Source organism: Gossypium hirsutum, chromosome A06 (genome assembly GCF_007990345.1).
Source record: "Gossypium hirsutum isolate 1008001.06 chromosome A06, Gossypium_hirsutum_v2.1, whole genome shotgun sequence".
In the NCBI taxonomy this organism is placed as follows: domain Eukaryota; kingdom Viridiplantae; phylum Streptophyta; class Magnoliopsida; order Malvales; family Malvaceae; genus Gossypium; species Gossypium hirsutum.
The window spans coordinates 43,445,263-43,467,791 of NC_053429.1; the positions used below are offsets into that span (position 1 = coordinate 43,445,263).

Sequence of the window (22,529 nt, forward strand, 5' to 3'; positions counted from 1 at the left end):
ATTAAGGCGAGGGAACGATTAAGGCGACGGAATCCCATGCAATTTAGTGAAAACATCATAGAAAGTAGCCAAGAGTGCTTCAAGATTAATGGGATACGGAGAAAGAGAGACTGATTAAGTGGTTATTAATTGCAGCCTAAAATACTCGGCAACTAAGTGGGTGTGAGATAGAAAGAGAAGAAAATTATATTGAATCTATTGAACAACCGGTGACTTGTCCCCTTGCCAACGGGTGTGGTGACCCTAATGGTTGAATTCAAAGGTAGAGGTTGAATAGTAGGTGATGGTGGGCCCGAGAGTAGCTAACCAAGCAATGCCCAAAACCATGTCCCATCCTTACAAGGGTAAGACATAGAAATTGACCAAATTTTTATGGCCTTCGATTAGTAAAAGGACTTGATAACTGATATCAGTATATACCAATCATTCATTATTATCGACCAAAACTCAGAATTGGGTTGTCTGTTCCACTGGGAAATCCAAGAAAGTAGCAATCCAGGTTTGCACAAAATTGTAGATACTACCACTATAGAGCAACACTAGAATCTTTTTGCCCTTAATGTGCCCCATAAAGTAGAGATTCATTGTCAAACAACCCCCAACCAAGGCATTATAGGAAATAGCCAACTTTGTGAGCACGTCTTAGAAAGGTAATTACTCTGTCAGCGTCTCTGTGTGGGTTGCAATAGGGGTCAATAAGGAACCTGGTGAACGAAGCGAGTCCTAATCATCCATAAAGAGAAGCAGTTGAGGCTTGGACGAGTCCTAATCATCCATAAAGAGAAGCAGTTGAGGCTTGGACTTACACTCATGATTACAAGAATAGTTTTCATCGTAGTGGTAGTAGAAATACTAGGAAAGGCATTTGGTGGCCTCGGTGAGAAAGATATGTAGAAAAGGAACTTTAGCACCGCCCAAAAGGGTGGCAAGATTTTGTGCTGTAGATGATAGTGTGGGAAAAGCAAGAGAAGATGGTAGGGTTTTCAGGTTGGGTAGAATGGGCTTGTTGTTGCCCAAGGTAGGCTTAAATAAACCCTTCTCCATTACAATCTGTTGGTCATGCAATTGGACCAACCTAATATTCGATTAGAGGCCCGAGATAAAACAACAGACCAAGAATAAAGGAGGTAAATACATGGTCTAGTTTGTGATCGCCTTAAAATGGGTTCGGTAATCTGTCAGAGTGGAAGTCTGTTGAAGCTTTGCTAGTTGACTTTCCAGTGTTTCGAGATCATGTGATTGAAACAACCTGATGATAGCCTCTGTGAATTATGTCTATCCCAACAACTGTTTATTGAGATACATCCAGACATACCATTTGGCGATGGTATCATCAAGATAAAAACAAGTAATTGTAAGGCAGTCATGCTCCTAGATGTTGTAAAAGGAAAAATAACAATCTGCTTGTGAAACCTGTCGGTCAGGATTCGAACCAGAAAAATGTGTGAACTGAATTGGAGTTGGTTTGTGAGTTCCTAGGGGATTCAGGCTATGTGGAAGTGGTGGCGAACACTACCCAACTTTGGAAAAGTTAGGAGAATAGGATGATACTGTCGGAAGGTGAACTAGTATTTCCTGGAGTATTTGTTGGTTAGAGGCAAAGGTCGTGTTCAGAGAATCAATCTCCTTGCGATGCAATGACTATGTTTCTTTAATAGATTTGACATTTTCATCAAGGAGCTTGATTTGGGTACCATCCACCATCTTTGCCTATGGTCAACGTGTGACAGCCCTAATTTGACCCTAGTTGAAAAGTGGTTTTGGAACCACAAAACCAAGTCACGAAAATAATTAGATGTTATATTATGTGCTTATTGTATGTGGAATTTGTATGTGTGAATATTTTGTGCCTTGATTTTATCAATTAGGTGTTAATTTATAAGAAAGGACTCATGTGATAAGAATTGAAAATGTGATAGGTGATTTTTAAAGTGGGCAAATAATGCATGAATTATTGACATGGGGGACTTGCATGTCAAATGGACCACTTTTAATATAGTGGCTGGCCATAATGATGGTTGATAGATAATATATGCATTTTATTTTAGCATTATAATATTTAATGGCTTTATATTATGAAATAAAGAATAATTAAAATAAGAAAAGAGTGATAAAAACAATGTATGTTCATCTTTCTTTTCCCCATTGCCGTAACTAGTGAAAGAAAAATAGAAGAAGAAGCCAAGGCATTCGACCATGGTTATTTCATAAATCAAAGGTATGTTAATGTGATTTTTATGTAATTGTTTATGAAATTAAATTGATAAGTGCATTGTATAGTTAACCCATGGTTTAAATTCATGAATTATTGAACATATGTGCATTCAGCAATTTGTTAAATTGTGATAATTTGATAGCCTTTGGAAGGTGTTGTTTAAATGTTAAATTTGCTTATATGATGGTCGAATGAGTGGTAATGTTAATGAATGATTAAGTTGAATTCATTGTTGAGAGGTATGAAGTTGAAGTTGTCGTATATATATATGCTTTTGGGAAAGGAAATTTGTTTTTTTTTTAAATTTAAGCATGTTCTTATTAAATTGAGCTTTGAATTGATGTAATTAATTGGAAAAATTTGTTGTTTATTTAGGTGATAGAAAGTATGAAATGGTCTTATGTGATACGTGTATATAAGTAGATGGGAATGAAGTGTTGTATATTTTTGTGTATGGGATTAATTGCACTTTGATTATAATGTGTATGATTATTACTATGTTTAATACGTGTGAAAGTCAAATATATTCATGATACAATGCTGGACTTGTTGATCAATATGTGTTAAGGGAACGTGAATAAATATCTATTTGATGAGCCATATATTCGGCTATATGGTTAAGATATGTATATGAAATTATGATAAGCCATATGAGTTTTGTGTTTGTGTATGTGAACTAGGTATACAATGAATATTCAGCTATGAAGGTTAAAAGTTAAGTCATAGGAATTTTGGTGATATACATATTCGGTCATTAGGGTTATATGTACTTTGGCTATGTGGGTTATGTGTTAAGGTAAGTTACTTATTTGATATGTGTATTCGGTCATAAAGGTGTACATGAGGAAATCTTAAATTAATTGTATTAAATTCCTTAATGAGATTAAAAATGTGTATGACCATTTTGTATTTGAGCTAAAAGTAGCTATATGATCTATTAAATTTCTTGTCATATTCGACCATAAGCTGGCATGATGGGACTTTAATAAGTTAAATTTGTTAGAATTAGCTCAAGAGTATAGAGAACCAAGGTTGGACACGGGAAAAGAGAAAGTAGTTGAATAGTCGATCCGAGACTGTTCGAAAATATTCGAGGTAAGTTTTAAGTAGTTAAACATAAATAATATTCGATAATGACATGACATATTATGAGAATTAAGTATTACTTGTAATGTATGTATATGGCCGAATGACAAATATAATATGGAAGTAAAATGTGATATGCTTTTATGATCAAATGATAAGTGTTAAATGAATATGAGTGAGATGTTATGTGTAAACTATCAAATGATACGTGTGAATGATGAAATAAAATAAAAGTGAATAAAATGTAGGATGATATATTCGAATGATGCTAGTACCTAATTTGGTGTGATTTTGTTATATGAAACTTGTTGATTTGAATATTGTACCGTACTATTCGGCCTTTGAGCCTAGCAGGCTATGATGCCGGTGAGATACTATTCGGGCCTTTGAGCCTAGTAGGCTATAATGCCGATGAGATACTATTCGGGCCTTCGAGCCTAGCAGGCTATAATGCCGGTGAAATGATATCGGGCTTCGAGCCTAGCAGGCAAAATGCCGGTGGATGAATTCGGGTTTAAAACCTAGCAGGCTAAATGCCGGTGATTTGATAAAAGTCTAAGACTAAGATACCTCGTGTTAGAACGAAAATTGAATACATTCAATACGTTAAGTTGGCCAGGTACGTATTATGTACTTATATGTGAGTTTGATTTGAATTGAATCATAACTGTATAATTTGATACATATGTGAATAAATGTTATAACTATATCTATGATCATGATACATTCGATCAAGGTGTGAAAGTATGTGAAAGTATTTGATTTATTTATGTTATATGAATTTAGATTAAGTGAAATAAGAATGCTAAATGTGCATTATGTGCTTCTGTATATTCGTTCAAATGGTAATATACCTAGAAAATGGCCTCTTCAGAAATTGAATGATCGAAGTATAATTGAGTTTATTTGTTTGCATTGCTTAAAACTTACTAAGCTTATGAAAGCTTACTCCGTTTGTTACGTTTCTCTGTTTTATAGATTGTTGACTCCAGTCACCTGCTCGTGGGGGATCGTCAGCAACTCGTCACACTATCTATCATTTTGGTACTACTATGTTTTGGAGTTAGTATGGCATTTATAGAATAGACTTAAGTGAATGATATTTTGAGATGTTGTTGTATATAAGCCATGTGAATAAGGCAACTTTTGAATGTAGGTATAAGTCTAAATTTCGACCATTTGATTGTGTTTGGCTATGCATATAATTGCTAATGAACTTATGTAAGTGTGAATGTACAAATGTAGTGTTTTGGATTGGTAACTCTTCATAACCCACTCCGGCGACGGATACGGGTTATAGGGGTGTTACATTTTATTGGTATCAGAACTATGGTTTAGTCAATTCTAGGACAACGTAGCGCGTGTTAGTCTAGCTATACATGCCATAAAGTGTTAATATGATAGTGTGATGATTTCTGAAAGTTGAAAAGTGTTTTTCGTATAGTAATGAATTCTGATCCCGATCGAGCGCTAGCTGATGATGTAGAGAGCGTAGCGCCTGGTCCCGCGCACGGGACAGCACCGTTGGACTCTCAACCAAATGCTAGTAATCAGAATGATGAAGCTAAGCAAGCCTTCTATGCTATGATGAATGATTGGTTTACCCAATATGTTCGAACTAATCCGGCTGTTTCACATCCCCCACCCCCGACTAAACAACCCTACACTTGTGGTACCTCCTGTAGTTGACCCGTTGAGGTTGAGCAAGCCCCCGGTTGATAGAATTGGAAAGCATGGGGCTACTGAGTTAAAGGCTACTGACAGTGATGATGCCGAGCAGGCTGAGTTTTGGCTCGATATTACCATTCGCGTGTTTGATGAATTATCGTGCACACCCGATAAGTGCTTAAAATGTGCTATATCTCTGCTACGTGATTCTGCCTACTATTGGTGGAATACCTTGGTTTCAGTTGTGCCGAGAGAACGGGTTACTTAGGAATTCTTTCAAATCGAGTTCCGCAAGAAATATATCAGTCAAAGATTCATCGATCAGAAACGGAAGGAATTTCTCGAGCTCAAATAGGGTTCTATGACAGTTACCGATTACGAGCGAAAGTTTGTCAGACTTAGTAGATATGCTCGGAATGTGTTTCATCTGAGGCTATCATTTGTAAACGCTTTGAGGACGGGTTGAATGAAGACATCAAGCAGTTGGTGGGTATTTTGGAAATCAAAGAGTTTGTAGTGCTTGTCGAGTGAGCTTGTAAAGCCGAAGAGCTTGGTAAAGAGAAAAGAAAAGTTGATGATGGAGTTAGAGAGTTCTGTAAAATATCTTCGGGAAAATCCTTTCATCAGTCATCGAAGAAATTTAGAGATGACTCAGGCCGATCTAAGAATACTTCAGGTTTTTCCAGACGGGACCGTGATCGACCCCCTATGAGTACACGAGCCACCTTTGTTGCCAGTGTCGGCAATGATCGTCAGGATAGATCTGAGTGCAAGCATTGTGGTAAATGGCATTCAGGAAGCTATAGATTTCACAACCGCTCTTGTTTCAAATATGGATCAGCTGATCACTTTATCAGAGACTGTCCGAAATTAGCTGAACAGAATACTGATCCGAGTGGGAGACCTAATAGCACTGCAACACAAGGTAGACCACCTAGACATGCGGGTAATGCTAGCGGAAATCAAAGAGGGACCAAAGATACTGTTGTACGTTCTGAGGCTCGTGCTCCTGCCAGAGCCTATGCTATATGAGCGCTCGAGGATGCTTCTTCGCCAGATGTTATTACCGGTACTTTTACTCTTTTTGATACTGATGTGATTGCTTTGATCGACCCCGGTTCTACTCATTCTTATGTATGTGAAACTTTGGCATCCAGTAAGACTCTACCTGTTAAGTCTACTGAGTTTGTGATTCGGGTGTCAAATCATTTGGGCCGTTATGTGCTAGTTGACAAAGTATGTAAGAAATGTCCCCTAATGATCTAAGGTTCTTGCTTTCCGGCTGATTTAATGTTATTACCATTTGATGAGTTTGATATCATTCTCGGTATGGATTGGTTAACTGTGCATGATACGAAAGACAATTGATTTGAGATGTTCAAATAATGAGATAATTCGAGTTGAGTCTACCGATTTGAATGGATTACCGGCAATGATATCCTCAATGTTGGCTCAGAAATATGTGAAAAAGGGGTGTGAAGCATATCTTGCGTACGTACTGGATAGTAAAGAATCAAAAAAGAAACTTGAGACTGTGCCCGTGGTTTGTGAATATCCGGATGTGTTCCCCGAGGAATTACCTGGATTACCACCTGTTCGGGAGGTAGAGTTTGGTATTAAGCTAGTATCAGGGACTACACCTATTTCGATAGCTCCGTATCATATGGCACCAATCGAACTAAAAGAATTGAAATCTCAGTTGTAAGAGTTTACAGATAGAGGTTTTGCTCGACCTAATTTTTCTCCCTGGGGTGCACCAATGCTGTTTGTGAAAAAGAAAGATGGAACCATGTGAATGTACATTGATTATCGTCAGCTTAATAAGGTAACGATAAAGAATAAATATCCGTTGCTCTGAATCGATGACTTGTTTGATCAACTGAAAGGAGCCTCAGTATTTTCAAAGATAGACTTGAGATTAGGTTATTATCAGTTGCGAGTTAGAGACTCTGACGTGCCTAAAACTGCTTTTAGAATGAGGTACGGACATTATGAGTTCCTAGTGATGCCGTTTAGGCTCACTAATGCCCCTGTTGTTTTATGGATCTAATGAATCAAATTTTCAGACAGTATTTAGATCGGTTTGTAGTCATTTTTATAGATGACATTTTGATCTATTCACACGATGAAACTGAGCATGCCGAACACTTAAAGTTAGTATTGCAGATTTTGCGAGACAAGCAGTTATATGCGAAGTTCAATAAATGTGAATTCTGGTTGAGAGAAGTCAGCTTTTTGGGGCATGTTTATCTGCATCGGGTATCCAAGTTGATCCGAGTAAAATTTCAGCTATACTCGATTGGAAGCCTTCGAGAAATGTTTCGAAAGTTCGAATCTTTTTGGGACTTGCACAGGTACTACAGACGGTTTGTGAAAGGTTTCTCGACGATAGCAACACCGATGGCAAAGTTGCTTCAGAAAGATATCAAATTTGAGTGGTCAGAAAAGTGCCAGAAAAGTTTTGATCAATTGAAAACTCTTTTGACCGAAGCTCTAGTGTTAGTTCAGCCAGAATCCGGTAAAGAATTTGTGATCTACAGTGATGCGTCTCTGAATGGTTTGGGCTGTGTGTTGGTGCAAGAGGGTAGAGTTGTAGCGTACGCTTCGAGACAATTGAAGCCACATGAGAAAAACTATCCGACTCATGATCTCGAGTTAGCTGCTATTGTTTTCGCTTTGAAAATTTGGCGCCACTAGTTGTTCGGGGAAAAATGCCATGTGTATTCCGATCACAAAAGCCTCAAATACTTGATGACTCAAAGAGATTTGAATTTGAGACAAAGACGTTGGCTAGAATTATTGAAAGATTATGAGCTTGTCCTTGATTACCATCTGGGAAAGGCTAATGTGGTTGCTGATGCTTTAAGCCGTAAATCACTGTTTGTTTTACGAGCAATGAATGTGCACCTGTCTGTGTCCGCTGATGATGTGTTAGTAGTGGAGTTAAAAGCAAAACCATTATTGATGCAACAAATCCGTGAAGCTCAAAAAGGTGATGATGATTTAATTGCAAAACGAGCACTATGTGTTTCAAAAGAGAATTCAGAGTTTTTGATTGATAGCAATGATTGTTTAAGGTTCAGAAATCGATTATGTGTTCCGAGAAATTCAGAGCTTATTCCGATGATTTTGAACGAGGCTCATAGCAGTCGAATGTCAGTTCGCTCGGGTAGCACGAAAATGTACAACGATCTGAAATGTCAATATTGGTGGCACGGTATAAAATGAGACATTTCTGACTTTGTTTCAAAGTGTTTGATATCGTACACCGTACACCGTTATTCTGGACCGAGCTCAGTGAAAATAAAATCTTCAGAGTTGATTTAATTAAAGATGCTGAACAGAAAGTAAAAGTGATCCGTGAAAGTCTGAAATCTCTCGCCTCCCTATCTTTCTACAAAAATTCCCCGGTGGAATAGTCATTCCTTCACGCACCGCTCTCGCGCTCTAGCCCCGCGTATGTAACCTTTTGGCGCGCTATGTGCTGCTATGCGTATGCTTGCTTGCTTAGGCGTGCTATTTACCCTAGCAGGGATCCCTCCTTATACTGCTTGCCATTCATTCCAAAGCTTTAGAATATGGTTACGACCTGGTCGGTGTTTATCAATAGACCGATCCATCCGACCTTTGGTGGCCCGGTGTCAGAGCGCTCTCCCTCTAATTACTACAAAGCGCGAATAAAAAAGCAAAGCAATTATCTTTTTCATTTATAAAGAATGAGGAGAGGCATGAGGATTCAGTTGTTCCAAAGTTTGAGGCTAGCTGAGAGCACCCCTCTATTCTATTAAGATATTCCAGCTTGAATAAGAAGTCCCAAATCTTAGTCAGGGGGATATGACTGTTGCTGAGTACTATACTCAACTTAAGACCATATGGTCAGAGATCTTCTTATATCAACCAGTTATTTCCTGCACTTGTGATTGTTCCAATGCCCAAGGAAAATAAAACAGAGGTTATGCAAAAGTTAACTTCTGGAGGAAATCAGATCGTCAGAAATCATATGCGGACTTGAAACGGAAAGACATAGAGTATCAAGTCGGAGACAAAATGTTTCTTAAAGTTTCCCCTTGGAAAAAGGTACTTAGATTTGGCCGTAAAGGCAAGTTGAGTCCGAGATTTATCAGACCGTATGAGATATCAGAACGAATTGGGCCGGTAGCATACAGATTGATCTTGCCACCTGAACTTTAAAAGATTCATAATGTTTTTCATGTTTCGATGCTTAGACGGTATAGATTCGACCCTTCACATGTGATTAGTCCATCAGAGATAGAAATTCATTCTGATTTGAGTTATGAAGAGGAAGCAGTTCGTATTTTGGCTCGTGAAGTAAAAGAACTACGAAATAAGAAAATCTCATTAGTGAAAGTACTGTGGCTCAAACACGGGGTTGAAGAAGTGACTTGGGAGCCAGAAGACTCAATGAAAGAATGTTATCCTAACCTTTTCACTGGTAAGATTTTCGGGGACGAAAATCCCTATGAGGGGGAGAGTTGTGACAACCCTAATTTGACCCTAGTCAGAAAGTAGTTTCAAAACCACAAAATCGAGTCACAAAAATAATTAGTTGTTATATTCTGTGCTTATTGTATGTGGAATTTGTATGTGTGAATATTTCGTTCCTTGATTTTATCAATTAGGTGTTAATTTATAAGAAAGGACTCATGTGATAAGAATTGAAAATGTGATAGGTGATTTTTAAAGTGGCCAAATAATGCATGAATTATTGACATGGGGAACTTGCATGTCAAATAGACCACTTTTAATATAGTGGCCGGCTATAATGATGGTTGATAGATAATATATGCATTTTATTTTAGCATTATAATAGTTAATGGCTTTATATTATGAAATAAAGAATAATTAAAATAAGAAAAGAGTGATAAAAACAATGTATGTTCATCTTTCTTTTCCCTATTGCCGTAACTAGTGAAAGAAAAATAGAAGAAGAAGCCAAGGCATTTGGCCATGGTTATTTCATAAATCAAAGGTATGTTAATGTGATTTTTATGTAATTGTTTATGAAATTAAATTAATAAGTGCATTGTATAGTTAACCTATGGTTTAAATTCATGAATTATTGAACATATGTGCATTAGGCAATTTGTTAAATTGTGATAATTTGATAGCTTTGGGAAGGTGTTGTTTAGATGTTAAATTTGCTTATATGATGGCCGAATGAGTGTAATGTTAATGAATGATTAAGTTGAATTCATTGTTGAGGAAGTTGTCGTATATATATATGCTTTTGGGAAAGGAAATTTGTTTTTATTTAAATTAAGCATGTTCTTATTAAATTGAGTTTTGAATTGATGTAATTAATTGGAAAATTTTGTTGTTTATTTAGGTGATAGAAAGTATGAAATGGTCTTATGTGATACGTGTATATAAGTAGATGGGAATGAAGTGTCGTATATTTTTGTGTATGGGATTAATTGCACTTTGATTATAATGTGCATGATTATTACTATGTTTAATATGTGTGAAAGCCAAATATACTCATGATACAATGCTGGACTAGTTGATCAATATGTGTTAAGGGAACGTGAATAAATATCTATTTGATGAGCTATATATTCGGCTATATGGTTAAGATATGTATATGAAATTATGATAAGCCATATGAGTTTTGTGTTTGTGTATGTGAACTAGGTATACAATGAATATTTGGCTATGAAGGTTAAAAGTTAAGTCATAGGAATTTTGGTGATATACATATTCGGTCACTAGGGTTATATGTACTTTGGCTATGTGGGTTATGTGTTAAGGTAAGTTACTTATTTGATATGTGTATTCGGTCATAAAGGTGTACATGAGGAAATGTTAAATTAATTGTATTAAATTGCTTAATGAGATTAAAAATGTGTATGACCATTTTGTATTTGAGCTAAAAGTAGCTATATGATCTATTAATTTTTTTCTCATATTCGGCCATAAGCTAGCATGGTGGGACTTTAATAAGTTAAATTTGTTAGAATTAGCTCAAGAGCATAGAGAACCAAGGTTGAACAGGGGAAAAGAGAAGTAGTTGAATAGCCGATGCGAGACTGTTCGAAAGTATTCGAGGTAAGTTTTAAGTAGTTAAACATAAATAATATTCGATAATGACATGACATATTATGAGAATTAAGTATTACTTGTAATGTATGTATATGGCCGAATGGCAAATATAATATGGAAGTAAAATGTGATATGCTTTTATGATCAAATGATAAGTGTTAAATGAATATGAATGAGATGTTATGTGTAAACTATCAAATGATAAGTGTGAATGATGAAATGAAATAAAAGTGAATAAAATGTAGGATGATATATTCGAATGATGCTAGTACCTAATTTGGTGTGATTGTGTTATATGAAACTTGTTGATTTGAATATTGTACCGAACTATTCGGGCCTTTGAGCCTAGCAGGCTATGATGCTGGTGAGATACTATTCAGGCCTTTGAACCTAGCAAGCTATAATGCCGGTGAGATACTATTCGGGCCTTCGAGCCTTGCAGGCTATAATGCTGGTGAAATGATATCGGGCTTCGAGCCTAGCAGGCGAAATGCCGGTGGATGAATTCGGATTTAAAACCTAGCAGGCTAAATGTCAGTGATTTGATAAAAGTCTAAGACTAAGATACCTCGCGTTAGAACGACAATTGAATACATTCAATACATTAAGTTGGCCAGGTACGTATTATGTACTTATATGTGAGTTTGATTTGAATTGAATCATAAGTGTATAATGTGATACATATGTGAATAAATGTTATAACTATATCTATGATCATGATACATTCGATCAAGGTGTGAAAGTATTTGAAAGTATTTGATTTATTTATGTTATATGAATTCAGATTAAGTGAAATAAGAATGCTAAATGTGCATTATGTGCTTATGTATATTCGGTCAAATGACAATATACCTAGAAAATGGCCTCTTCAAAAATTGAATGATCGAAGTATAATTGAGTTTATTTGTTTGCATTGCTTAAAACTTACTAAGCTTATGAAAGCTTACTCCGTTTGTTATGTTTCTCTGTTTTATAGATTGTTGACTCCAGTCACCTGCTCGTGGGGGATCGTCAGCAACTCGTCACACTATCTATCATTTTGGTACTACTATGTTTTGGAGTTAGTATGGCATTTATAGAATAGACTTAAGTGAATGATATTTTGAGATGTTGTTGTATATAAGCCATGTGAATATGGCAACTTTTGAATGTAGGTATAAGTCTGAATTTCGATCATTTGATTGTGTTTGGCTATGCATATAATTGCTAATGAACTTATGTAAGTGTGAATGTACAAATGTAGTGTTTTAGATTGGTAACTCTTCATAACCCACTCCGGTGACGGATACGGGTTATAGGGGTGTTACACAACGGAAGCACCAATGTAGTAAATGAGGTGTCCTATAACAAGGAATAGCCAAGGAAAATAGAATGGAAATGGAACGATATTTAGGCTTCGTTTGGGGTGACGGTGCGGTGCGGTGCGGTACGGTGCGTTTAGCTTACTTTTTATTTCACACTACAGTATCGCTACAATATCTAATCTCACCGCCACAGCTATTTTTACACTAAGCGTAGGTAAACACACCGCCCATCCAAACTCACCCTTAGTATATTACAGCAAAGAGGATGATAACAATAACCAAATGACAACTAATTCGCATAGAAAATGAGATGGGGAAGCAGAATGTTGATTACAATTAACGAGAGCATGACTAATTTCCCATTTCCCTGTCATTTTATACTCCACTTAGGTCGTTATTCTTCTACTGATGTGGACTAAGTGACAATTTCAAAGTATTTTTGTGACACCTTTTGCAGCTATGTGCTTTTCTTGGGGTTCTGATGGGCCTTCCTTCTAGTTTACTACCCAGATAGATTCTTTTTCTCTTGGTTCGATCATAACACCAACAAGCTGAAAAAAAAGAACAAGAAAGGCAACCGCTAGAAGAAAAAAACGGGTACAGAGAATCTGATAACAATATTAAAGAAGATTTGAGAACCAACGATAATACGCCTCATTTTCTTCACCAGAACTCCAATCTTTCACAACAACAGCAAAAGCGAAGAGCCTTCTATTTCTTCACTGTAGCAACCTCAACCTTTGGTTTCGTCGAAAAGAAGTGGAGGAGGAAGGATGGTCATTGTTGATTATTCCATTACCCGTGTTACCTTTGATCATTTCAATAGCTTCTTGGGTCTTCCCATCGAGTTTCACGTTGAAATCCTCAGTCATGTTCCAAGTGCTAGGCTAATTCCCTCTGCTACTTCTCTTTTTGTTACTTGGTTTCTAGTTTTTTTTCAAACTTCTTTTGGGTTAAAGATTTCAGGTAGGGAGTTTTTGCTCAACAGCGGTGCTAGCCTCTAAGCTAGCTATCGCCCACCTTTTTTCTCTCCTTTCAACCCTTTTCTGTCTTCTTCTCATTCACAACACATGCCTTCTCTTTTTTTAGTTTGCAAATATATTTTGTGGGTACCGTTGTTGTCTTCACAAGTTATGATGGACAGATGACGATATTTGTTCGCTAAAACTCCACCAGCCACCAATAGTTTTTCTTGGAAAGTGGGTGGCTCTTCGTCAACTTCTTAATATGTTTTTTTAGAGTATTTTAGAATAATAAATGATTTCACGTGTCGAATTGGACCCATGTTGTCTTTTTGTTTGTTTTTCCATTGTTTAATAGTCTTCAATTTTAAAAGTTTTTTCTGCTCTTGTAGCACATTTTTTAGTATTGTTTTTGCATATAATCTTAGTTTTACAAGTAATTTTAGGGATGATTTTGTTGTCGTCCTCTCTAGTTTGGTGAATGATTGATTCTTTTGTCGATTTTTGCTCACCACTTTGGACTATCTAAGGCTGATTTCCTTTTCGTATTAAGTGCTTCAATTACTCCAGATATGTTGTGCTTGAGTTGTGACAAAGCCAATCGTCAATGTGTCATAATGTTCTATTTATGTTAAGGCTAAAGCCTTTGTTGTATTGATGGAGCTTGTCCTTCACTATTTACGACGAGTGTTTGCTATTTTTTTCCTTGAATTGTATGGTTCTATTCATTGAATAAATTAATGAATTTACCTTTCAAAAAAAATCTACTAGGTTTTAGTCCTTTTTAAACTGTTTTAGAGTCCAAATGTTTGTACAGTTTAGATCTCAAAAAGTGAAATAGTACATTTCTAGTTGTTTTGAAGTCACAAAACAATTGAGAGAATAAAACATCTATTTTTAAAAAAATAGAGAATTTTGAAGAATGAAGCTTTTGATATGGAAAACCATGAACTCAAAAATTCAAAATCATTAATTTTCTCAAGCTCTGTTCATTTTGAAAACTTAAAAATGAACAACCCGTTTAATTTAGGTTACACTATAAAAATAGTCATTTTTATATTATTTGTACTCGTTTTCTTTTAAGTTAAGATTTCAATTGGGGAGGTTTTTTTTTAATATGGAAATATTTTGTTTGTCACTTTGTATTTGATATGTTTTAATATGCTACGTGTCATAATTTTATTTTATCATCTGTCCTGAATTTAGCTGTGTTATATAAAAATATTGATTTAGTTGACAAAAAAATAGGATATTAATATGAGACAAAGATAAATAAAAAATAAAAAAAAACCCTTAAATACGAAATAGACATGTTGAAATATTAGTTTTATGTTTAAGCCATTCAAAAAATGTGCGCAAGAATTTTCTTCTATCTCTATGGGTTCATATAAAAAGTCAACTAAAAATAAAAGACCACTGCAAAGATAGCAAGGCTAGCCACTGCGCGGATAAGAGACCCCAACAATGGAACACTTAAATCTCAAATGGTAAGGAAAAATAGTTTTATATGCTAACAGATGCATAATTAAAACTACTTATTATCTAGAATATAATTACAAGTGTATTAAGTAATTTTAAATAATTAAGTGATTCGATTTAATGTTAATACCGTAAGAGAATCTTGAAATTTTGAAAATCAAATAAGAAAAAATATTATGACTAAAAAAAATATCTCAACAAAGCAACATATATCGAATTAATACTTAAAAAAGGAAAAAATAGTCATAATAATTTATTTATCCTCTAATTTTATTAAAAAATCATTTTAACCTTTTATTTAATTTTTTTATTTTTTTAGTTTTTAAATTTACCTTTTTTTATCAAATCACCTTTAAATGATGAAATGTTGACATTTTTTAACTTTGTTGATGTGGCATATATGTAGATTGTCATGTGGATGATACATCAACATTTAATTAAATTTTAAATTTTTAAAAATTAAAAATCATTAAAATTATATAAAAAGTATAAAAATAGTTTTACATTTTAATTAAATGTTGACATGCAATTCATATGACAATCCACGTATATGCTACATTAGCAAAATTAACAAATGTTAAATTTGTCATTCATTTTAGGGTAGTTTGATAAAAGTACAAAGTTAAATGTTAAAAGAGATAAAAATTAAAATGAAGAACTGAAATAAATAAAATTAGAGGGAAAAAGAATTATTATATAAAAAATATATTTAAGAGTTCAGTTTAATTTTATTTCATTCTAATGATCTTATTTTAAAAATGTAGGCAAATGGTCTTCTTGCGTTTACTTCAATGTTATTTTATATTTATTTTATCTTACAAGAAAAGAACTTATATAATCATTGATTTGAACTTATATGATGAGATTTGAACTCATTCCAAGTTAATTAAGAAAACCTTCAATTTACTACTCAACTTAAGTTTTATTTTCATATTCTTTTATATTTTAATTTTATTATGCATATTTTATTACATCCATTAATTATATATATATTTAAAATGTTGTTAATTGAGATGTTGTTTCAAATTAACTCAATGCCATCATAGGATTAATGGTAACACCAATGATTGTATTCTTTAATAACCTTAATATGACGTATTTATGTTTTTTAATATCATACATATTTTATATGTTAATACTAATTAATTTAAAATAATGCATTTAATTTTTTATTGTATGTTATTTTTAAAAATAAATATTTATTCTAGATATGTATTTTCCATTCACATATAAGTGTAATAAACTTCTAGTATTTATTAATGTTATACTTGGATCAGAGACCAAAAGTACTAATAATAATGGACAATTTGTACCCAAAGAAAAAAACTGCACAAATTAAATATTAATTTCATTAATTTGTGGCGAATGAGAACTTGGGTCAATCACAATAGCAAAGCTAAGACCAGGGGAATTTTAACGTACCAAATTCTAGTGTCATTTTATATAATATGAGTGATAAAGAATTTAGATTCGAAAATTTAAATTTATATTTCAAATTATCATGTAAATAATAAAAGTGGAATGCATTATAGACAAATTTGTTTAATTTCAATTAAAAATATAATTAAATCCAAAAATATTTTAAAATTTTCAAATTAACTACTAAATAGACTCCTAACAAAAAGGATTTACAAAATATCATAAATGTCACTTTTAAATAGTTTACCATTCTTCCAAATTTCTTGATTTGTAGAATACCGTTCAGCAAGCAATGAGTAAGATAAAATTTCGCTATATTTGATCTATCAGACAATACCGAATAACCTCTTTACATGAACCAATTATTCCACCCACCACAATTTATTGAGGAAAAAAAACAGTACAGAATTAGAAAGTCATAAAAAAGGAATAATAATAACTACCGTTCTCAGAAGAATGACCTGTAACAAAGGCTGTAGCTGTGAGGGTGGGTATATTAAAATTTAAACCCCTTCCAAGCATTAACTCTTTTCCCCCCACCTCTTCAAGAACCCTTACCACTAATTATCCTGCGCTTCAGATCAAATCGTTCCTTCAATGGGAGAACAAGAATCTGAACACAAGGCAAGCAAGCTAAAACTACCTGCATGTTTTAACAAATTGTATTATAAATAAGTCACCAACTAATTGTGGGCAAAACAGTTCCTCAATTTCAGTACTTGATTACTAGTTAACAGACGGCCTTAAGAAAGAATCTCAGCTCCAATAGCTCTTTTCAACATAACCAGTTGGACTCTAAAACCTTGAAAATATCCAAACTTTAAGTTCAAACACCAGCATCCATCATCAAATACACCAAACAATACAAAAGATGGCAGCACAATATCATTGACTGGGAGACCTTTCCCCATTGAGTTCCCTCTTGTATTCCTCATGGTATGGACTCCGGCTACGGCTTCTGCTTCTGATTGGGCTTCCAGCTTCTCTTGGGCTGTGGCTTCTGCTCCGTCTCGGGCTTCGGCTTCTTCCCTGGCTTGGGCCTTGGCCCCTTTCTAGACTCCGGCTACAGCTCCTCGAGACATTGTATGGTGGAGAACGTGAATACCTATCTCGGCTGTAGTGTCCATCTTGGGGTGAAACTGATCTGCTTAGGAAAAACATCATAAAGTTACATTATATTTCACATATATATAGCAAAAACCTATGAAGGGGAATGTTTTTTGGAGCTATGGAAGAAACACATCTACTACCTCGAGTAATGCCTATCTTTAGGAGGTGAATAATCACGACTTCGAGACCTATATCTCCCATGACGAGGTGGAGACCGTGAATATCGAGGCGAACGAGAGTAACGAGGAGGGGACCTTCTCTTATCACGATATCGACCTCCTCTGTGACAGTAAACATTGAAAGTTGAAAGAAAGGAAAGCACAATTTTCCTAAGAAATGTAAAGCAAATCCAAATTTTCCTAGGAAATTTCTTTGTTCCATGGGATTTATGTTTAGCAAGATGAGATAACACTCAGCCAGTGATGAGGTCAGGACTAGAAATGCTCAAATGGCAGGTTCAGAGCAATAAATCAACCAACTATTGTATTTGGAAGCTAGACAATGAAATAACTCCCCCTTAATAAATGGAAGCCAAATGTGTCTTGAAACTGTCCAAAAACATAAGTACAGCTCCTTAAATATATTGAAAACCCTACCTTGCTCGCTCTCTGTGCCTCATTTCAGCTGGTTTCTTCCTGTTTTCTTCAGCAAAGACCACAGTCAACTCTCGACCAAGAAGAACCTGCCCATCCATCTGGTATTTGGCTTCAGCAGCATCAGCAGGATCAACATATTGGACAAAACCAAACCCCCGAGGTTCCCTGAAGAATTACATGAAAGAGTCAGTGTAAGGCAACAGCAGAAAATAAAATCTAACAAGGACCATACCGACCAATAACCTTTTCCAATGATGTTTCCAACATAATCCCCAGTAATATGGAAGATCATCATAAGCATGAAAAAGCAAGCACTTGCCTGCTAACCTTGCAATTATCAGTTTAAAGATCACTTGAAATTCTTCAAGACTTGGAACATCTTCACAATGTATTCAAACCAACTTTCTTCCAAGCGTCACTACCACTAACATCATCTTCAAAAGAACTCTATTTACTTGATTGATGTCTTCAAAACTTTAATTTCACTGTTAAACCTCAAGAACTTCAATTAACACACCCAATTTGTGATTATAAAAGAGTATACTTAAAGAAATGCCCCACCATCGGAATGGATATTCAGAGGAAGGAGCATTAGCAGGGCGTGCTAGGTAAAAGCACACAGAAAAAAATACAGTTTTAAAAACTTCGCATGAACCCCTAAAATTTGAAATGAGAATTTTGAAGAACCATAAATCTATCAATTGACGATCCCCCAATGAAATTATCAAATTATTGAAGTTATAAATTTGCTAAAAGAAATCATAAATATTTTTGAAGAAAGAAGAAATAATAAAAGTGTAAAGCAAAAAAGTTAACACAATAGTATTCTGTGGTTCCAAAAAGAATGAAACGTCGCCAAACATGGCTGATGGCCTATACCACACAAAATCCACGGAAAGGTTAAAAGAATACATGTTTCTGATTCTATCAAGAATGAATGTTTCAAGTCCAGAGAATGAGGGAAAAAGGAGAGGAAGAAGCAAAACAATTAAATATATCTAAACAACTTAAATTTAATATGGCAGCAAATATTTCCTTACCCAGTATAATAATCCTTGGGCAGATATATATCTTTAAGAGGGCCAAATCTTTCGAATGGCCTGCGGAGGTCTTCTGGCCTGCAAAAGCAAAAACCATATCTGAATGCTTCAAGTGGGACGTAAATAATCAATCATTTGTCCCATTACATTATCAAAGACAAAAAAAAACGATTTGAAACTTCACAGCAAATAAATAACCTCCCCCAAAGAAACAATTGCTACAATTCAATGGTTCATTCAGAAAAGGCAGAAGAAGAAACTATAGTACTCACATAAATGAGGATAAGATACAAATTATTAAAAAAGAAACTAGGCGAAAAATATATTTCGCCATAATAACAAATTTCAAAACGCAGAAGAAATTAGAAGAGCTGATAATACAAGTCCAAAAGGAACACGGAGGGAGAAGCAGAAGAAACCTGCAGTCATGGCGGAGGTTGCGAACCAAAAGGCTTGTAGGAAGATCTCGAGCGCGACCGCCGTAGCGGCCTCTGGGGCTAGGGCTCCGTCCTCTCCGGCCGTAGCCTCTGGGCGGAGATGGAGTATAACTTCTGCCGCTCATTTAGGAAAAGAACAGTGGAACAATCTGCAAAACCTTGATATTCAAAGAGAGGAGAAGAAGATGGGAGAAACCAGGTGGAGGCGAGGGTTGAAGAAAAGGAGAAGTTAAACGGCTGTGGATTGTATGCAGCAAAGGCAAAGGCCAAGGCTAAGATTAGGGTTAGGGAAGGGAACGTGAATGGGATAGATCTCTGGAGTTTTCCTTTTTGTCTTATAGCCTTTCTTTGCTCGCGCCACGCGTATTAACATTCGAGCTAGGCCTAGTTGATAGTCAAAGTTCTTAATAGGCTTGGCCCGTGCCGAGTCTAGGCTCTACAAATTTCACTACGCTCGAGTCCGCCCAATTCAATTTGTTGGCTCATTTAACTGTAAATATATTTACTATATAAAATCACTTATGTTACTAGTCAAATTTGATACTAATTCAATTATAAATTTATTAAAATATTTTTATTAATATTATTATAATGATATTTTAATATTTTTATACTTTTAAATAATCTTTAAATATTTAAATAATTTTCAAATAAAATAATTGAAAAATATTATTTAAAAATTGAACACAAAATTAATAAATTCATATGAAAATCTCTTATCATTCCACTAATTGAAATAATTTTATAAATATATTTTATAATATATAATATTTATATTCACCCACATAGGTGTGATAAATTCTAATATACATTTAATTATTTTTATTTTAATAAAATATTTCAATTTTATATGCTAAATGTAAAATGATTAAAAAATAAGTAAATATATAATTTTTTAAAAAAAAAGTATTTGTATATGTTTAAAAGATAAGTAGAAAAATCGATATGAATAAATTAAGTAGATTATAAATACATAAAATAATATTATTAATTTGATTTGTAAAATAAATAATTTGTAAGTTTTGAGTAATATTTTTTGCTTTTATATATTTAAAGTAATTTTTATTATATTTATAACACATTTCCCCCGTCTCATTTATGGTAAAGTAGGAGGTGCCATTGGAGTTTCTACTTAGTTTGCACGGAATTTTTCTTATATGAAAATTATTTATTTTTAGAGATATTAAAACTTAATCATATCATTTTTAAACATTTGAAAACATATATAGATTTGTTCGAATAAGAAAACAAGTACTTAAGACTCTTTTGGCTTAAAATGAGATTGTTTGATTGAACATATCAAGAGGTTTCACCAGTAATCAAACTTAAGTACATTTAATTAAAAAATTAAAAATAATATTGAAACAACTTGAAGGCTTGTGAATCAATTTAAAATAATCTAAATTATTTTTTGGGTGATAGGACGTGCCTAGGGTCACGTACGTGCTTCGGGGCAAAATGACCAAAACAATATAGTGGCCTTGTATAGGGGGGCTAAGTATCGGTGCCAAACCCCTAGGTGTTAATACCTTGGACATGTACTATAGCATTTTAACCACTGACTTGTTTAGTGCAGTACCTATGGCAAGGGTATCGAACCCAAGACCCTTGAAATTAAAAATAGAGTCTAAATTACTCTAAAATCACACCCAAACATTACCATATCATTTCAATATGAACCTAAACATTATAAATCATTATTTAAACTCATTTGGGCATAAGAACATGACATAAACACATTCAAATTGGAGTGACATACATTTTAACTAAACAAGTTTCCAAAAAGATTTAAAACATGCCATTCACAATGTTTATAAACAATATTAGACTTTGTAAACATGCCACTAATACATGAGTTATAAAGCTTAGTAACAAGGATAATCATACTTATCCTAAGTCTTAATTAACATTAAGTCTTTAAATGAAATATTTATGTTTGATTGTTTTAACTACTTCAATCAAATTTACCAAAATTATGAGCTCAACCAACAACTTAAAGGTTTAGTAGCCAGTACAATTATGGAATTTATGTTCTAGTCCCTTATGGGAGGTTTATATTATTTTGGAACTTAGTTACCCATCATTTTAAGTCTTTATCCAATATTCTTGTCATATATTTATGGGTTCTAATAATGGACATTGGTTCTATATATATGCCTTTGTTCATTCCATTCTCAGTGTCTTCCCTAAGAGCTTTCGTAATTCAATTCTCACCTTCATAACATTTAAGGCTTTTGTAAACCATGTTTATTTGGATATACTTTACACCATAGCCTAAGCGGCCTATTTACAATTAGTTTTTTACAGTTTATATAGCTTATTAGCTTTTTAATACGTACCATTATTGGTACTTAATACTTATATTAATGGCTAGTCTTATTTGTTAGATTTTAGCTCATTTCACCCACAATAAGCTTAGAGGCAAAGGTCGGATACTTGGGACTAACCAACCAACTTACCGAAGTGTTACACTTGAAGGCCAGTACAGTAAAACACCAAAGTGCTACGCTATACTTCCCCTATTGACATGCCAATCATATCCTAACTAACTCATCAAGCTACTAAGGTTTTAATTTATTAATCCAAATTAACCAGATTTTTATGGCATTTCCCACTATAACATAATTTAGTAACAGTTTTGTGTCTTATGCTACTATAACATAGTTTAACATAAATTTCATTTCTCATGTTTAATTTTATGTAATGGTCCCTATTAATGAAAGGGCATATTTCATTCACTTGAAAGTTCTCATTTGACCATTTTGATATTTCATTACTTATCTTTCTCAATTTCAGTATAGATTTTCATGGCTTACACTGTTGAAAAAAATTTAGCTCGAAAATGGTTTTTTCGCACAGCAAAAGATAAAAATATTGAAAATCGAGTCGATTTGTGATATTTATAGCAATAAACCCTTTACCGAAATCGCACCTATGTTTTCGACTAAACGGATACTTGTGGTTCTTAGCTTTCAACTGAACAGTCTTCTCCACTATTCTCATACAACGAACTACTTCGAGTGTGGGCTCAAACTAATTTGAATCAAACAAAAAACCGGAAATTGTTTACTTTACTTTCAGTGGGAAAGCAAAATTCTCTTTCAACAAAAAATGGTAGAATTGTTATTCTGAAAAATATAATTTATACTTAGA

The 22,529-nt window shown here is 34.2% G+C and overlaps 1 protein-coding gene across 2 annotated transcripts; it reads right to left on the bottom strand.

Annotated features, from left to right (window-relative positions):
* Positions 1–16,841: 16,841 nt before the first annotated feature.
* LOC107962942 (serine/arginine-rich SC35-like splicing factor SCL30A) lies at positions 16,842–19,791 on the bottom strand. Of its 2 annotated transcripts, none has more exons than XM_016899512.2 (5): positions 19,359–19,791; positions 18,940–19,017; positions 17,900–18,064; positions 17,444–17,584; positions 16,842–17,337 (listed from the first exon to the last, which is right to left on the bottom strand). In XM_016899512.2, exons 1-5 carry the CDS (start codon positions 19,499–19,501, stop codon positions 17,079–17,081), a joined length of 786 nt encoding a protein of 261 aa, XP_016755001.1. In that variant the 5' UTR covers positions 19,502–19,791; the 3' UTR covers positions 16,842–17,078. The 2 variants fall into 2 exon arrangements, with proteins under 2 accessions (XP_016755001.1, XP_040971692.1); XM_041115758.1 differs by lacking the exon at positions 19,359–19,791 and adding an exon at positions 18,136–18,384 and having other exon boundaries at positions 18,940–19,012.
* Positions 19,792–22,529: the final 2,738 nt, after the last annotated feature.